The 19,515-nt window shown below is 37.3% G+C and overlaps 1 protein-coding gene across 1 annotated transcript in view; it reads left to right on the top strand.

Moving 5' to 3' along the window:
• Nucleotides 1-3,667: 3,667 nt before the first annotated feature.
• LOC124954389 (zygotic gap protein knirps-like) overlaps nucleotides 3,668-19,515 on the top strand; it is a 34,795-nt gene continuing 18,947 nt past the window's right edge. Inside the window, exons 1-2 of the mRNA XM_047507267.1 lie at nucleotides 3,668-4,568; nucleotides 16,704-16,781. Coding sequence (XP_047363223.1) covers nucleotides 16,704-16,781 — 78 coding nt within the window. The 5' untranslated portion in view covers nucleotides 3,668-4,568. The remainder of the gene's footprint in view (nucleotides 4,569-16,703; nucleotides 16,782-19,515) is intronic.

The following is a 19,515-nucleotide window of genomic DNA, read 5'->3' as shown; positions in this document are numbered from 1 at the left end:
TTCCTATCGAATCTTCTCAGAATATCTTTCTAAATCGCCTTCAAACATAACGCAAAAGATACCTTTTAGTTTACCGACTGATTATTGTACTAAATACCTGTCGTTTTTATGTCTTCTAACACCCTTTGAAATCGAGATCGAAATAGATCCTTAGTTTTTCTTCTTTTAGTAGGGGGAAAAAAAAGAGGAAAAAAAAATAAGAGAAATCTTCTCTCTCTCTCTCTCTCTCTCTCTCTCTCGTTCTCTTTCTTTCTCGGATTCATTGAAACGATCTTCCCCAGCTTGGCCCAAGCGATTCGATCGTCGTCTTATTTACAAGCATGTTGTTCCCATATTCCTCGAGTAGAATGAATAACCCGATAATATATTAATGCACGATACTAGTAGAACTAGCCACGATCTATCCTTTCCCAACAGTGTAAGCCGCCGGCGTAGCCGCCGCTGATATCAGCGGCCGACAGCAGCAATCGCTAAAGTTATCGGTCAGTGCTGTTTGAATATCGCTTGAAAATAATTCATTTCCCCCTTCTACTCCGCACCCTCCAACCCTTTGCCCCTACTTATTTAAACGTCGTCGCGCGAGGAGAAGCACAACCTTTTACCTTTTCAGCGAGTGTACTCTCGAAGATATCGATTTCAACAAAGCTTACTCGAATCCATTTAGTCTCTCTCTCTTTCTCTCTCTCTCTTTCTTTTTTTCTCTAACGTGCGAGCACGTCGGTATTAATATTCCAAGATAGCTCTCGCGAGATAGTTCTCGACCCGCCTCGAAGCTGACGTTATCTTGTCAGTCGTATACGATAAACGCCGTTAAAACGCAATAGGCATTAGGCTTTAGCACGAAACCGCTGAGAGAATTGATAGCGACGGATGAGTAAGTTCGATTAACTCGACTGTCACTTTACTTGTTATTAATTGACACGTATCGTGTATTTACCTACCTACTTGTTTTACCGATTGATAAGTAATTAGATATTGAAGAACATTAAAGACGATGGAATAAATGGGACGACGTTTTTTTTTCTTTTTCTTTTCTCACTCTCTCTCTCTCTCTCTCTCTCTCTCTCTCTCTAATTCCTATTTCGTAGTTCTACAGTATCTCATTTTATTGATCTTGATCACCCGGGAATCTTTCTCTCTCTCTCTCTCTCTCTCTCTCTCTTTATCTTTCTCCCTCTCTGCCTGTCCATTTCGTTTAAGTAGGTACGAATAAATTTCGATTCGCGATCTGACTAGACCGAAAACTGGCTAACATCGTACAGGCGTATCGTTTGGTCGCTCGTAAAACTGTTCCGGATTTGTTTTTAAACGCTTTCGACGAAAGCACGCATTATATTACAAGACGTGAAATCTTTTAAATCGCGGATCTGATTTCGTCCACTACGGGGGGGATCGTACCTACGAAAATGAATGTCTCCTTTCAAGAGAAAAAGAGAAAGATAAATAGATAAACAGATAGAAAAGGAAAGAAAGAGAAAGAGAGAGAAGAAGAGGGAAAGAGAGAGAAAGAAAGAAAGAGATCTGGCATCCATTAAAAATATGTACGATCCGGTCGGAGAGTTCCTCGGATTTGTGGGCGCTCCTACCACGAGCATTATCTCAGTGAAATGAAATCGGTCGTTAAACGAGGAAGCGAGATATAGTTGGGCAGAGAAACAGGAGAGGAAGAGGAGCCAAGCAGCTAGTCACAAAAAGCATCGTGCGGAGGACAGGTCACGAAGGGAGATGAAGGGAGATGAAGAGAGAGAGAGAGAGAGAGTGAGAGAGAGAGAGAGAAAGAGAAAGAGAGCAAAAGAGAAGCAGATAAAAAGAGAGAAAGAGAAGGTAGACCACGGAGAGCAGAAGCGTTTTACGTTCGAAACAGGTTTCTATCGTTTAATTTCTACGGGTGGACATCTTGCTTAATTTATGGCGCCGTTCCGCGGCCTCCTCCTCCTCCTCTTCTTACTCCACCTCCTCCTGTCCCCCTCCCCATCCCCCACCATCCGGCCACCCTCTCCCCACCCCCTTCTTCTCCACTTCGACCGTTCGTTTTTGAGCGCCTTTCGACATTTTATTGGGTCCAAGAGTTTCTATAACCCGAAGAATCCTTAATTCTTCTGCCTTCGAAAAATTCGTTTCGAAAGGCCGGAAAGGAGAATGTGGTATATGGTCGATGATGTTACGTTCGAATCTCTCTCTATCTCTCTCTCTCTCTCTTCCTCTCTCTCTCTCTCTCTCTCTCTCTCTCTGTCTTTCTCTTTCTCCCTCTTTCTCTTACACGCAGAGACGCACACGCATATATACGTAGTATATGTATTGTATAACGTCAGCGCTGAGAGCGCGAATATAACAGGGGCAAGGTATAAAAATTTATATCGATATAGCGGAGATCTCGAAGCTTTATAAATGTACAAAGATTTAAAATGTTCATCTATGATATCGTTAAAATTTATTGATACCATTTGTTGTTTTTATTTGTTATATATATATATATATATATATATATGTTACATGTACATATATATATATATATCTTTTCTTTTTCTTTTTTTGTGTTTCTTAAGAAGAAGAAGAATTTCGTATAGATTCGTCACCTGCGTTTCCTATTTCCACCGATACGAATCCGTAAACGAGATTAGCGTGCAATTAATGCGATAACTGTCACTTGGGGAAAAATACGATCGGCCGGGCAGCTCGTAAAATCTGGTAGTCGGAGAAGACGTATCCAGGATGTAAATTGTACAGTTACCTCTTGCGTGATTAGAACGAGAAAGAGATAGACTGGTGGTCGTCATACACCTACGAGTTTCCTTCTTACGTTTGATAGGAGACCGTGGGCCCACATAGAAAAGATTCCTTTTAACGCGGCACGCTTCTTCTTCCTTGAGATTATCGTAGGTGCTAGTCCGGCCAGCCAGCTAGGAGGCTTCGCATAATCTCACGTTGACCGTAATATACCAATAAATGCTGAATTACACGGAAAGACCGCGAGTACCGCATTAACGATTCTTATCGGAACTTTATTACTATCTCAATCCATCCAGAATTGTTAAACGTATATGTAGGATAGGATAAGTGTATGTATATATGTGTATATATGCGATAACTATGACCGTAAAACCAAGACTTTTAAATATCACATTAAGAAAGCAAAAGAAAGTCCACCTGTTGTATACGAGCTGGACTGAAAAGTAATTAAATCGAGAAGGGAAGAGAGAGAGAGAGAGAGAGAGGTGAATAGAGATGAGAGGGAAAAAGAGAGAGAGAGAGAGAGAGAGAGAGAGAAATGGTAAATCTTTTCAATCCTAAATAAGCAAGTAGAGTAAAAGAAAAGAAGAATACAAAGAAGATGACGAAAAGGAAGAAGAAGGAGAAGAAGGAAAAAGGAGGTAGATAAAGAGGAAGAGGAGGTGGAGCAGTATAGTAAGAGAAAGAAAGAAAGATATTAGAAAATCTTACGGAAAGGCAGGAGGGACGGCAAACTGTCCCAGAAGAGTGGGATAAGAATGGGTGTTACCAGATTGGTCGATCTCGTGGGACCGGCCGTGTTTGGATTGGTCGAACGATTGGTCCCAAGTTGGGCCCATTGGTTGCCGATGAGACAGGCGTGAACAGATGGGCAGGTACAGGTGAGTCCGCAATAGTAGGGGAAATCGGTAGCGTTGGTAAGGCACGACTCTCTTCACAGGCAACTTCGATGCAGTCGAACAGATCGCAGCGATCGCGAAGCGGCAGTCCTCTCCCGTCCATCGACGTGGTCGCACCGAGTCTCGTGGAGGTTCGAGAGAGACAGAGAGTGACTGACGTTACGCACACGAGGAAAATAAATAGAAATAGAAATAACGTATCTATTACGCGCAAATGGACGAGTAAATATAAAGTATTAGAAGTGAGAGGGAAAGAAAAAAAAAGAAGAAGGATAGAAACGAAAGAGAGAAAAAAAGGAAAATATAAAGATAGAGAGAGAGAGAGAGAGAGAGAGAGGAGAGAAAGAGAGAGAAAGAGAAAGAGAGAGATCACACGTGATCAAGATAGTCGCTAGTAATTATGTAAAAATCCTTTCCTCTTTTTATTGTTTCGTATTATTTTTTCGTTCAAGATATTTCAAGATCAGCGATAGATGCTTATCGTTATCCGACGCTGAATAAAACAAAAAGTTCCTCGACTAACTCAAGGTCAATCGTATCAAGAAAAGAATAAGAAGAAGTAAAAGTAGTAGAAAAAGAGGAAGAGGAAGAAGCAAAAAGAAGAAGAAGAAGAAGAAGAAGAAGAAGAAGAACTATCCATACCACAATTTGCGTTAATTAACAAGCCACGTGCTCGAAAGAAAATGTTCCTCGGGGGATATTGACGAATGACTTTTCATTTTCCTTTTTTTTTTTTTTTCTCTTCGAACAAACACTTTTATTTTTTTCTCTTGGCTCATCATTCCCTCGAGGATCTAAAAAGGGAAATCAGTTAAATACAGTGTGTAAACGTGTGATCGCGGACTCGGACTATTAACCAGTTATACATTTGGATCTTTCATTAAGTGATATTGCTAAACTACCTATCAGGAAATTTGCGTGGATATCTCAATAATAAAGGTGAGTGATATCAAGTTCTTTTTTCTTTCTCTTTTTTGTTTTTTACAATTACAATCTTTTTTTGCGTTTGTCGATTGATCTAAAAGAAAAGAAAATAAAGTGTATGTGTGAGAGAGAGAGAGAGAGAGAGAGAGAGAAAGAGAGAAAGAGAGAGAGAGAGTTCAGTTAAACTCTTCTCTGTTACGTAGGATACCTAAGCGCTTACTAATATGAATCACTATAACAGCATTGAAGTCTCTCGCGAGATTCATTTCGAGCATTGAAATCTTCGGTGATTCATCACTTGTCTTGTTTTTTTTTTTTTTTCTTTTTTTTATCATACTTAAAAAATTTACTAGATCGACGAACGATTTGTCGAAGTTGTCAGTGTGTTTTTTTTTCTTTTCTCTCTCTCTCTCTCTCTCTCTCTCTTTTTATTCAAATCGAAAAGTCTCTCGATTGATCCAATTAATATAATATAATAACGTATAGGATCACGTGAAGTTACAATGATGCAAATTAAATGTCCTTTACGATTTTTTTTTAAGATCGTTTAAGGATCATCGTTAACTCGTGAGAGTTCGCGATATTCGTCGATCCGCGGGATTCGATCGTATGATCGAAACTAAAATTAATCAAGTTAGCAAAATTTGAGTGCGTTGAACCCATAATTACGGCTTATTTCGTCAGTACGAGGTAGAACAGATGATTTATTTCTGATTGGTTCCTTCGTAAATCAACTCGCGCGCACGACTCTCCTTCTTCCGACCGGGCTGCTTGTTCGCGTCCGTTCGTACATTCATTCGTTCGTTCGGCCGCGATTATCCGATCGCGTGAAATCGATAATACGGCTAAATCGCGCTCCTTCGACTTACTTTAGTCGATCGAAAGGAAAGAAAACGAGAGGTGAGGATGAGGAATGGAGAGAAGCTGACAATGAAAAAAATCGAGAGAGAGAGAGAGAAAAGAAAGATAAAAAAAAAAAGGAACTCATCAAAATAGGAGAGAAAAGGGGAGAGATGAAAGAGGAAAAATAAAAGGGGGAAAAAAAAAAAAGAAAAAAGGAAATATGCTTTACAAGCGTTGCGCTCGTTGCACGGAACACGTTTATGAAATTATGACGACCGCCGAGGCTCTGCGCTCATAAATATCCGTTAAATAAATGAGTAACGTACCGCGAGATTAGCCGCATCATCGGTTACCATGTAAACGACGAAATTGCATAATATGTTGTTTCTCGCGCTCGCGCGTGCTGGTTATAAATATTAAATCTCGCTTAACATAACACATCGACGACTATGGTATGTAATTACGACGTGTATCGGACGACTCCCCTTTACTCTCGTCGAACCGATCTCATCGTCTCCTCGTCCTTCTCATTTAAGAGAAAAAAAGAAAAAAAAAGAACAGGGAAGAAAGAAAAAAAGAAAAAAAAAAGAACATCTTCGACGTCCTAACAAAATCTAATCTAATATCCTATCTAGAATCAGTAGTTGAACAGAAAAAAAAGGAGAATAAATATATAAGAAGTATATATATTCACATGTCTAAATATATGTATATATATATATATATATTTTCATTGATATTAACTTTTATTGATTGGATGGTTTGTTTTAATTGAATTAAATATTATACAACATTGATGCGCGCGTATATACAGATATATTGTATATATACATACATATATAGATATATGTGTGGATAGACGCAAATGAAAACATTATCGTCACCCCTCAGAGGAGCCTGTTGCTATAATATTTGCCTACCGGTAGACACTATCGTAATTTCGTTACACACAAAGGACTTGTAGTCATCTTATTTTCTCTTCTCTTTCTCTCTCTCTCTCTCTCTTTCTCTTTCTTGAAATAAGAGTCGTAAGGACCCGTATGTGTATGTAAATGATCTATACATAAGAAAGAGAGAGAGAGTGGAGCGTTACAATTATTATGCATAGACTCTTTTTGGCGCGAGGCTCTCCCATGTCAAAATATATTTATTGCCGCATTTTCTCTTTTCTTTTTTTCTCTTTTTCTCTCTCTTTCTCTCTCTCTCTCTCTCTCTCTCTCTCTCTCTATTTCTTTCAACATACCCTTTGAACATTGACTGCGGTGTGTCGACCGCTATTGTCGCCCTTTCATACGGTTATTACCCCACTTGTACATAGGGCAAACTTTGCACGTGAAGAGTTCTAAGAAAAGTCGTCGAGTTACTCTCGTTTCTAATCCCCTCCCCTTCTCTCTCTCTCTCTCCCTCCTTATCCCGCATCCCTCACTCAGCACCTACCCCTACCCCTACCCCTCCTCTTTCTCTTTCTCTTTCTTTCTCTTACCCCCCTTTCAATAACATTCTTTCTACAGTGCACGTGTACACGTGTACTCTGGTAAATAAAAGCAAATGCTTAGACAGGGCCGAATCTGCATTAATAAAAAGAGATTAAAATAAATATATATATATATATATATTTATTGTAAACATTTACGTCCATATTAAAACAACAATTGATTTTATATTCACAATTCTCCCTTATTTATTTATTTTTATTATTTTCTTTTTTTACTTTTTTCTCTTCTTTAATACCAAAGCATTACAAGCATTAGATAGATATTTAATGTTTTGGTATTACATGTTCTTAATAATTATAATATATATTTTTCTATTTTATTTAATACTTTAACATATTTTATATTTAAAATAAATTTCTTTAATGATCGATTATTTAATAATATTAAATGATCAAAGTTTTTTTTTTTTTTTTTTTTTTTTTTTGCCGGTTGAATAACACGATATGATAATGTGTACGTAGAGATTATGTAACTTTATTAATTTTTCTTTTATTGGAGTTCTATTGTGAAGTCAAATGAGCGATGGTATAGTAATGACGTACGCACACACACATACATGTTTATATATGTGTATAAAAAATCTATTTCACATTGGATTTCTTATTTTCTAGAACGATCATTTCCGATAAAACTCGTAATCGAAACTTTTGTTTAAATGTCTGAATATTTCCTTTGTTGGCACGCTACTCGTACTCTCTTCATATTTCGTAAAACGATACCGACAAAGGACGATAAGTAACAATAATGGCGGCAGATTTACCATCAAAGCAAACTTCTCGTCGAAATGCACAATTCGATGTATCAATTTACCAACGTTCCGCCAAATCATTCCATACAATATATTCAAAGCTTCAACATACCTACTTACAATCTGAAGCATTTGTTTTTTTGTCTTATTATTATTAGTAGTATTAGTATCTTTTTTTTTTTTTTTTTTTTTTTTTTTTTTTTTTTTTTTTTTGAAAATTCTTATTTCATTCAACGGTCCAAGTTTTAGAGAGAGAGAGAGAGAGAGAGAGAGGAGAGGATCGAGTGCGAGCCTGAAACGACTGGTGGATTTGCATATTAACCCCTTTGATGCGGGCCCGTCCATCCGTCCTCGTCCTCGTCACGGGGTCGTAATCTGACTTAACGTTTTTTTTTTTTTCCTATCACCAACACAACAATCAACCAACAACACCATCACAATTGCCTTTTCGCCATTTGTTTACCATCCTTCTTCTTCTTCTTCTTCTTCTTCTTCTCGACTTCTTCATCTTCGGATTCAAAAGACGGAGATAGATAAATTCTAATCCTCAGTTTCAGCTGATAAGTCTAATAAAAAGTGACAATGATTATAGAGATATGCGTATTATTTACATTTATCTATTATTTTCATTGAAAACATTATTTTTTTTTGTTTTTTTTTTTGTTTTTTGTTTTTAACGTTTGACAAACTGGTAAGGCTTGAAATCATTGATTAAAATCGATTAAGAGAGTGTCGATCGAGGTAGTCGTAAAAACGACATGAGTTTTCGATAAGACACACGCGAGTTTGCGGTATGGAGTCTTATCTCGAATGCTTTTGTCAGTAACGCTCGGAGATGCACTTTAACGACATTGCCAGGCTATTCACCGTTCATGCATCCGTTACTTTGGTAATCTAATCCTATGCTCTTTGTCCGCGACGAGATAATGTGCGCGATTTACAGGGAACGACACTCGGTCTCGCTTCCGTCGACTTGGTACTATCTTCCTTCTCTCTCTACCTCACTCTCTCACTCTCTCTCTCTTACTCTCACACTCTTTCTCTATTTATCTCCTTCTTCTCATTTCCTTATCAGAATCTACCAAAAGAATCAATTTTTAAGGAAGGAAAAGGTTGTTTCAAGAATGATCGATCGTCGAATAGAAAATGGGAACGTGCGTTCGTTCCAATCTAAATGTGTTATTAAAATAATAAGATAAAATTTTATTCGTTGAGAAGAAAATCTTTTATATAGTTGAAAACTCATTAAATCGTATTTGTATAATTTATCTACGTATGTATTAAATAAGTATTATAATGTAACGTCGCTTGCGATAAACTGTATCGTTTCGATGAAGGTACACAGAACTCGTACGAAACGGTGCTATTATACGAGCGAACGTTCGGACTTTTATGAGATAGTAAATCAACGATGGCGTGCTTAATCGCCAAATAAACGAGAGATTAAATTCCATTTCGGAGTAGGACGAGCTACGCGAATCTCTCCAGTTATTGAATTCTTCCGGATCTCTCTCTCTCTCTCTCTCTCTCTCTTACTTTTTAAAAAGTAAAGGTATAAAGTAGAGTAGGGAAATAGTCTTTCTCTCTTTCTCTGTCTGTCTCCTCTCCTTTCTCTATTTGAAGGAAATATCTTTGAAACGATTTAAAATTACATATATATATATATATATATATGTATGTATATAAAATGTTCTCTTTCAATTACTTTTTATGCCAGAAAAATCATTAATTAAAATTAAAAGACACGGCTAACCGTAACTTTTTACACGAATACTAATAGATTTAGTTTGCTATACTTTCTCTATTATCGCATCTTTAACTTGTTACATGTTATATAACAAGTAGTAAGAGTTTCGAACGGTTTCCTACTACACCCCTGTTGTAAATACACATATGAATGTAAGAGAGCCTAACGAATCGTTTCGATGGAGCATCTACAAAAGGACTCGTGATTCCCACAAGTGGTAGGAAAGGAAAGGAAAAGAAAGGAAAGGAAAGGAAAGGGGTTATTGCGGTTCTTGCTAGAATCCTTTTCGATGAACTCTAGAGAGACAGAGACACAGATAGACATACAGACAGAGAGAGATAGAGAGAGAGAGAGAGAGGTGTCGAAGGAAAATCGCTAGTGTCTCCGTTAAAAATCGGATCGGTCACGCATTGAGAAGACGAACAATGCGTTTAAGAAGGACTCTTCGCGAGATGGTAAATAGAGAAAGAAAAAGAAAAAGGAAAAAAAAAAAGAAAGAAAGAATGAAGAAGAGAGAAAGAAAAAAAAAAGATGAAAGAAAGGTTTAGTCGACGAGATCCATCCCCCTTTAGCCTAAACTGTCGCGATAAATGATCCTACCGAGGGTTATTAATTGTTTTTGGCTCCCGGAGTAAAGAAAGCAACAGAAATAGTAGAAGCACGGAGGCAGGGGCATCCATCCGTCGCTCTCTCGCGAAAGTGTATTAACGGAAAAACGAACTCTATCTATCTATCTCTTTCTCTCTTTCTCTGTCTCCTCTCTCTATCTCCTTCCTTCTCTTTTTTTCTCCCTTCTTTTCGTTCAGAAGGAGAATCCTCCTCCAGCTTTGGTTGGCGCACCTATCGAGTAGAGTTTCTCTCTCTCTCTCTCTCTCTCTCTGTCTCTCTACTACCTGCAGGAAGCATCATTTTTCAAGGACTCGATAGACGCGAAGCCTGCCGAGAATCGACGATCATCCATCAAAATGATCGTTAAAAACGCATCTCCACCGATACAAATTGCGCGACCTATTCCCCAGTCTCCCCCTCTTTCCCTCTAAAGTCAAACCTACGAATTTTCTCCAATAGAAAATATTCGATTGATTTTTACTTCGTTTTTTCCCCGACCTTTATACGTATTTTTTTTTCTTTTTATATATAGACGAGTCAAAGTACGTGAGAGGAAAAGTGAAAAAATCGATTTTTCTTTTTTTTTCTTTTTTTTTTTTTTTTTTTTTTTTTTTTTTTGCTTCTTTTCGTTTTCTTTTTTTTTCTTTGTTTTCGAGTTACGAGCACGAATTGCTCGGTCGCGCGTACAATTGATTTCGATCTAATTGCCGATCGGATTAAAATATTTCCATTATGTCGGAGAGAGGGGATGGGGTGGGGTGGGGTGGGGTAGAGTGGAGTGGGGTGGGGTGGGGTGGGGAGGTTCCACGTGCAACGCGTTTATTTACAAGCAGATTTATTTGCAGATAAGGACACAGGTAGTTGTGTATGTACAAGACGATGTTATCGCGATACGGTCCGGTAAGGTTTGGCGCGTAAAGTTCTCATGAAGCCTTCGTGGGTATAGACCGGTGATATATCGACTTCTTCTTTCGAGTAGATTCATTAACTCATTAACTTAGAAAGAGAAAAAGCAAGAGAGAGAGAGAGAGAGAAAGAAGAAGAGAAAAAGAGGGACTAAGAGAAAAGGATAGAGAAAAATGGCCGCTCGTATATCACTAGCTGGGCAGTAATCAAGTGCTCATTCTTAATGCGGTAATAAATTTGTGAATTAATATACCTCCAATTAATTATATCGCATAGGTTACGTTCACTCCCGTGTACTCGTTACTTCGATCGAATCGTTAATGATCGACGTGCTTAGAAAAACCATGTCATTCTCTCAGGGCAGACGAAGTCGTATGTGTAACTTGTAAGTATAAATGTATTACGCTTTCGTTGGATTACGAAATGATGAAAGAGAAGATGATATTTCTGATAAAATAATAATAAAATTTGTATTTTATAATGAAAAAAAAAAAAGATTAATATATATATATATATATATATTTATATTATAGACAGATAGATATTTAGTAGTGGACGAACGATATCAATTGAAAATCATTTTCAAAGAGAAATATTATAGAAGTGAGAGATGGATAGGGGGCGAGAATGATCGTGGTAACGTAAGTTGCGTGCCTCGCCTCCGGGATCGACATAAATCACGCGAGATCTTTGCCCACGACCTGGGATCATCGGCGAGAATGTTCGACTTCGACTTCTACTTCGAGAACGAACGAACTAGATTTTACCGGTGATCGTCAATGAAGCTTCTACGTTATATATTTATTTCTATATATCCAAGAAGGATGATAGGTCCAACTGTATCGTAAGACAAATATTTTCTCAAATCTATTCATATATATCTCTAAGTGAGTACATACATATATACATGTAACCTCTAAATTTCCATCTTAAAGTCAAAGGGTTGATGTCGTTTCAACGGTGGTGTACGTTGGCCCTAAAAAAGGGAGGAGAGCCGTGAACGAAGAGTGAGAGAAACAGAAAGAGAGAGAGAGAGAGAGAGGGAGAGGAGAGAATGTAAAAGAGTCAAAAATAAAAAGAAAAGGGAAAGAGAGAGAGAGAGAGAGAGAGAGAGGGAGATAGAGAACTTTCCTGAAGGGATAAACGTCACACGGAACTCGAGTTTAATGGTGCGTAAACTTGGACGTGCCCCTGTTGCCCGTACGTGTCTGGTAGCCCAAGAGATGAGCTTGAAAGGGTCGATCAAGGACCCTTGTTCTCTCTTCTCATCAACCTCGTAGAAACGAGAAGTATGTACGTTAATATTTCGATGCAGGTAACGCCGTGGTAGATGAGAAACGATATCGACTTCATTAACGAACGAGTGCCGAGCAAATATTGACTCTAACTCTTCGAAACTGGGGTACGAGGTGTGTATATTTACACGAGAAACCCGCTTTTTCGTGTCCTCGAGAGAGAGAGAGAGAGAGAGAGAGAGAGAGAGAGAGAGAGAGAGAGAGAGTAAGAAAGAAAATGAGAGAGAGAGAGAGAGAGAGAGAGTAAACTTGAAACCAAACGAACGTTCATGAAACAATGTTGGTAAGATTTTGAAAATATATTAAATGTATTAGAACAATTAGAACAATTAGAACAATTAGATAGATATTCGAGTCGAGAACCTATTTATCGATGAATCGACCTTCTCGATGATAAATCGCTATGATAAAATACGATCGCGTTCAGGAGAAAAAGGATTTATTCTCGAGCACAAAAATGGATCGACTCGTTCGCATTTAGTGATTACAGTCCTTGGCCCAAATCAAGCAATAAAAGCCAACGTTCGAATGAGACGAGAAGGGAGTGACACGGCGGTGACATCTTTTGTAAAATCAATAGTTTCTCTCTCTCTCTTTCTCTCTCTCTCTCTCTCTCTCTTTTACTTACTTAAATGGCACGTTAACTGAATATAGACAAACGCCTCGAGTAAGGTCGCCGTCGGTTCAACTTCTTTCGCACGGTGATTTATCGTGAAACGTGATGTATAACCGAGTTAAAAGTCGCTCGACTCGCCATATCCTTTGCTCGATCGTCTAATCGATCGTTTACTTCGATATCAGAAATCATGATACTTATCGTGTATTTTTTCTCTTTTTTTCTTTCTTTCTTTCTCTTTTCTTTTTTTTCCATTTTTTCTTCTTTTCTTTTTTTTTTTTTTTTTTTTTTTTTTTTTTAATATTCTTTCCTGTCAATTCTTTTTCTTTTTTTTTTCTTTTTGCTTTCTGGAAACTTTACTTATAAATCAGAATAATTATCGTTTTTCACCGACTTCACCCGTTATCCTGCTCCGTTTACTCGCTCACTACGCGATCCATTCTAAATTCTGAAGGATAATCTACTGCAATTTATTTTGAAATGAGTTCACCCGGTATAAACAAGTGTAAGTATGAAAGATTAGAAAATAGAAAAGAGGGGAATGTCTATATGGGGTTTCGCTTCATCAACGAGCGGAACGCAAGAAGCAACGGGCGTCAAACAACTGTGTCGACGAAAAAAAACTTAAAAACCTTAACGAACCTTCGAGACGAGCTATCTTTTTCTCCTCTCTCTCTCTCTCTCTCTCTCTCTGTATCCTTCTCTCTGTTTCTCTGTATCCTTCTCTCTCTCTCTCTCTCTGTCTGTTTTTCTGTCTGTCTGTCTGTCTGTCTGTCTGTCTGTCTGTCTGTCTCTCTCTCGCGCGGTAGGTTAACGCGGGAGGTTGCGAATCGCGCGCGCGTGCTCCGAAGAAAAACGGTATGGTCGAAGCAAGCCTGCTCTAATTACACGTCGTTCTAAATTCTCGTTAAAATATTTCTTGTAGTAGACAGACGATGCTCTCGCGGCTCGCGGTAGCCTTTTGTTCCTTTCGCTTCTCTCGACGATTACGATACCTGAAATATATTTCTCCTTTACGTTTTCCACTGTATGCGCGTTTCGATTAATGAACGTTGGAAATCTTCATTTTCTTCTTTTGCTTTTGCTTTTGGAATTTACGATCGTTGATTATAATCTTTTCTTTTTTTTTTTCTTTTTTTCCTTTCTTCCTTACTTTTTCTTTTCTTTTTTTTTCTTTCTTTCTTTCTTTTCTTTTCTTTTTTTGATGAATTGATCAATGTCAATTCTCATTGATAAAATGTTGTTTCAAGATATTAAAAAAGGAGAATTTAAGTGAAACGTATTTACTTATCATTTTTACATATTTATTGCAATTTTTCTTTTTTTTTTTTTTTTCATGCGTTATTCAATGTCGATCCATTTTGATAAAACACATTTGGAGAGAATATTTAGGGGGAATCTCCTCAAAATAAAATTACTAAGTAAATGTATTCACTTATCATTGTCACATACCGATTACCGATTAATTTTAGCATTTTCATAGGTCTATTAATGTCGATTCAAGTTGACAAAATGCATTCCAAGAGATTAAAAAAGAAAAAGGATTAAGTGAAACGCATTTGCTTTTATCATTTACTCAAGTTGATTAATATTTCAACATTTTAATAAATTGATTAAAGTCGATCCAAGCTGAGAAAACGCGTTCCAAAGGATTAAAAAAGAAAAAAGGGAGTTAAGTGAAACGCATTTGCTTATCATATTCCTACATTGATTAAGATTTCAACATTTTCGTATATTGATTAATTGATTCAATTCAATGAACGGTGAAAACTCGTTTGAAGGAATTACATTACACATAAAAAAGGATTGAATGAGAACAAAAAAAAAAAAGAAAAAAAAAAATTCGACGAGATATTTGTCGTTCGTTTTAGCGAAACTTGATTGAAAGTTTTTTTTAATCGAAAAGAGAGAAAATAAAGGGAGGGGGATAAAAGGAGGGGGAAAAAAAAAGAAAAAAGGGAAATGGAAAAGGAGAGAAAAGAGTAAAGGAAAAAAAAGAAAAGAAAAGAGGAAAAAAAAAAAAGAATGAACGACACTACGTTTGACTGAGCGCACTCACGAGAGAAGGTGCCGGCATTATAGAGACCTTTGTGACACTCTGGAGAGTCCGGCGAGTGCAGATGGCAGCGTTCGACGAGATAGCGCTGATTTATGATAGGTCGGATCGTTCGGTACCGTGCGTTTCGGTTCGATCGTTAGAAAAGCGAGTAAGAGACCGAACGGTACTGAACGATGAAGTAGAAGTAGAAGTAGAAGGAGAAGAGAGCCGACTTACTAATGGCCTAAGTCGAGAGGACTTCCCGATCCTCTTCGTCAGCGTCGGTTGGTTGCCCGATCGAAGAGGAAGAGGTGAAAAGCGTTCCGTTGCTTCTTTGTCGATAAATTTTAACTAGAAGATCCATTAACTAGCGCGCGTTTATACGACGAGTAGACCCGATAGAGAAGCCTCAGACTCGGTGCCCATCTGTTGTTCGTCGTTTGTAAATGATAGAAAAAAAAAAAGGTTTCGATAGATAAGAAAGAGAGAGAGAGAGAGAGAGAGAGAGAGGAGGGGGAAGAACATTTTTTACTCGAAGACATCTTTAAAGTCTTTCGCGTGGGAGACACTTTACGTTCACGTTTTTTTTTCTTGCTTTCTTTTTCGATTTTTTTCTCTTTTTATTTTTTCGACGAAATTAATATCGATGTTTTTGGAAGGTATCTATGTTGTATCTTTAAAAATAGAAGTCGTATCGGAGCCAGTTGTACGACTTGAATAAAAATGATTGGAAGAAGATAATGTTATAGTTAAATAGAATCGGCCGAGGAAAATTATTGTATTGAGTATTGAGGTTTATGATGTAAAAGAAAAGAAAAGAAAAGAAAAGAAATAAATAAATGTACTGAGAAAAAAGGAAGGATTATTAAAAATGAATAGTATCTTTTGATAATTCATGATTTTCGATGATAAACGAATTATTGATGATAAAACAATTTGTTGATACGATATTGATTGCGACGTCAGAATGAAAGAGAGAAATAGAGTATCACGCGCGTGTGTTTCTTTTTTTTTCGATTGAATCATTAAAAACTAATTCGCACATCGATAACTCTCATACGAAATGAATAAGGATCGAGAATCCCCTCCCCCAAAAAAAGAAGAAGAAAAAAAGGAAAGAAAGAAAGGCGTTAAACTTTCTTCAAGAAAGAAAATATCGAATAACGTTAATAGTTGAAAAATGAAAGCGTCGTTATCCTAAGTCGAACTATTATTTCTCTTCTCGTTATATAGATGCGTTTCGTTTCTCGTTGCGGATGCACGATGCCAGTCATTTTTACGTAACTCGAACGTTCGAAAAATAGTCAATCTCTTTTCCTCTCCCTTCTCGCTCTCCCTCCTTCCCCCATCGCTTCTTCTCTATCCATCTTTTTCTCTCTTTCTCTCTCTCTCTCTCTCTCTCTCTCTCTCTCTCTCTCTCTCCCTCTCTCTCTTTCTGACCGATACATACGTCGCTTTGATTACGAGTCGACTTGCGTCAGCCTTTTCTAGTAGACGGAAGAGAGGAGGCTTGGTGATCGACGTGAAAATCACGTTGCTGTTATTTTTCCTCACTTATGTACGCGCCAATTTGAGATTGAACATCCGTGAGAGATATTGTGGGAGGAATAAAAATCAAAGCGAACGTAGAAAACCGGTTCGACGGCGCTATCTCATCCCACTCCACCCTACCTACCCCATCCTACCCCACCTCATCCCATCCCCATCTTCTTCTAGCTCTTTATCCTAAGCCAAGGATGAAACAAGCGGAACTCACTGACGCACGGATTTTTTTATATATATATATATATATGGATGTGCGTGCATTCGTTCGTTCTATATTCTTTGAATAACATAATTTCTATAATTGCAGATGAACCAACAGTGCAAGGTCTGTGGCGAGCCAGCAGCAGGTTTTCATTTCGGTGCTTTCACATGCGAGGGCTGTAAGGTGAGGATTTTTTTTCTTTTTCTTTTTTCTTCTTCTTCTTTTTTTTTTTTTTTTTTTTTTTTTTTTTTTTTTTTTTTTTTTTTTTTTTTTTTCCAGCATTATTTCTTTATTACATATCAAATTGATCGCACATGAACTCAATACATACATACACACATCGATTATCTTAATTTATGGGAAAAAATCGAGGAATGTTTTACACAGGCTGAGTCATTTAACTAACGTAAAAAGTAAGAGCAAATAGAGCGACAAATAAAGCATTCTAAGCGATTACATTAATAATTGATATTGTTATAATGATTATAAAGTTTATTGGAAAATTTATTAGGTGGAAGAAAGAAAAAAAGTTTAATTTAATTAAAGACAATATATGTATATATATATATATATACACATATTAAGTCATATCGTTCTTATATATAAACATTCAAATACTTATATAGGCAATAACTATTTGTTAAGTGATTCACTCTGCGTACGAAGGCGCTCGTGGTCTGGTTAATTGCACGCTCGAACTACTGCGACATTGAGTTCCGCTTGTTCGATGAGATAAGCACGTTATCATGTGCTATCAATCGTAAATAAATTCTACGTTAGACCGAAATAGAAGGAAGAAATCTAATGAAAGTGGCAATATACGTACGTCAATTGAAACGTTAAAGTGTTCGCGTTGCTATGTTGACGTTCTTGTCTTCAACTTTTCTACGCTTTTACTTTTCTTATTTTTTTTTTTTCTTTTTTTTTTTTTTTCTTTTTTAAGAATAAAAGTAGGAATGGCGCATACATGTGTGCACACACACACACACACACACACACAGAGTAGTGATTTTAGGCACGCGCAGCTGCCACTGTCACATCGACGATCATTCCTATGCGATTTATACTCCAAGTTTCGTTCCTCTCGAAATCGTAAAGCTCAACGGGCGGTCCAACAAAACTCGCTGTCCGCCTGGCACTCCAGTTTTTAAAAGGAGGAACGAAGGTTAATAAGCTCCTTTCCTTCTCGGTGAAAGTAAGAAAAAAGGGAGAGAGAGAGAGAGAGAGAGAGAAAAGAAGGAAAAAAAAACGAAAAAACCAAAAAATGAGAAAGAAAATCGAAGGAAAGAAAGCCTGTTCGATCTCATTTTCTTTTCCGACCATGAAACAAAATAAAATAAAAAAAGGAAGAAAAAAGAAAACAACGTCATTACGTCAGCTTAAACAGAACAAAAGAAGAAGAGAAAAAAAAAAGAAACTAAACAAGAGCAAACGATATCTCATGATTTACTTTACATATCGGAAAAAAGAGATTCGTCGTCGAGCCTGAAAGGAATTACAAAAAAATTCAATCAAAAATGTGAAAGAGTTAGATATCCGTAAGGATCAAAGTTCATCGGAGGACGAAATAGGATAGGTCGCGCAGACAGGTGAAACGTAGACAGGCAGGCAGGCAGGCAAGCAAGCAAAGCAAGCAAGCAAGCAAGCAAGCAGGCCCAGTAAACTTGTATCGATATCGGCTAGAAGAGAGGAAGAGGAAAACCATCGAGAGAGTCTCGTTAGGCAAGGTTTATTTCTCCGAAGGGTGTTGACCCTTGCTCTCGTCCCACTAATGTGGTACACCGTCGAGAGAATATCGGTACCGCATACTAAGTGACCCATCCGATAGTAATTGGACCTCATTAAGGCAACAACGGGCAATGGTCTGTATCCGTCGTCTTCCTCCTCCTCCTCCTTCTTCTTCTCCTCCTCCACCACCACCTCCTCTTCCTTCTCTACTTCTACTACTACTACTACTATTACTACTATTACTACTACTACTACTACTACTACTATTATTAGTACTATTACTTCTTTTACTTCGCTTAGTCGTAGCTATCGCGTGCGTTCGATTCTTTACGAATAGAAAAATCCAAAAGACGAAGAGATAAAAGACGTTTTAGGTTAAATTAGACTCTCTCTCTTCTCTCTATCTCTCTCTCTCTCTCTCTCTCTTTCTCTCTTTGTGTGTGCGTGTATGTGTGTCTGTTTCTTTCTCTCTTATCATCCGGTTTCATTCTTTAAGACCAATACCTTTTCTCTTAAATACATACTCTTCAATTTTTTCATCTTACACAATAATAATAATAATAATAATAATAATAACAACAACAACAACAACAACAACAACGTGTAAGCATCTTCGTAATAGTAGAACGAACGAATGTCTGTGTTGCGTAAATATGGTAACATTGTACAATTACCCTTTGCACTTTTGCAAACGCGGAGAATCTCACTTTCGCTACCGTAAACGCGCCGTTCCCATTTGGTCCATTCTCGTATATATATATATATATATATATGTATATATCTCTATGTGTGTATGTATTTATATATATATATATATGTATATATATATATATGTATATGTGTATAATACGATTCTTATTTAACTTCCATCGTCGTTTCTTTTTTTCTTTCTTTCTTCTCTCTTTTTTTTTCTCGGATCAAGTCAAATAGAAAGAAGAAGGATCCTTTATTTCGAAATTCGAACGAGAAATGATGTACTATTTTCGAGTTGCGTACGTATTTCTTTCGTAAAAAAAGTTTTATTAAGGGTGGTGGGGGGAGTGGATATTTAAATAGCTTAGTTAGTATATGTTGGTCCTCTATTTCGCTAAGCGTAGTTTCATGCTCGAACGATTATCAAACGAAAGGAAAGAACAAGAAAAAAATGAAAAAGAAAAAAGAAACGAAAAAAGTCGAAAAAAAGAGAAAA

The sequence above is a fragment of the Vespa velutina genome, chromosome 15 (genome assembly GCF_912470025.1).
Source record: "Vespa velutina chromosome 15, iVesVel2.1, whole genome shotgun sequence".
Lineage (NCBI taxonomy): Eukaryota > Metazoa > Arthropoda > Insecta > Hymenoptera > Vespidae > Vespa > Vespa velutina.
This window is presented reverse-complemented; position numbering and strand designations above follow the sequence as displayed.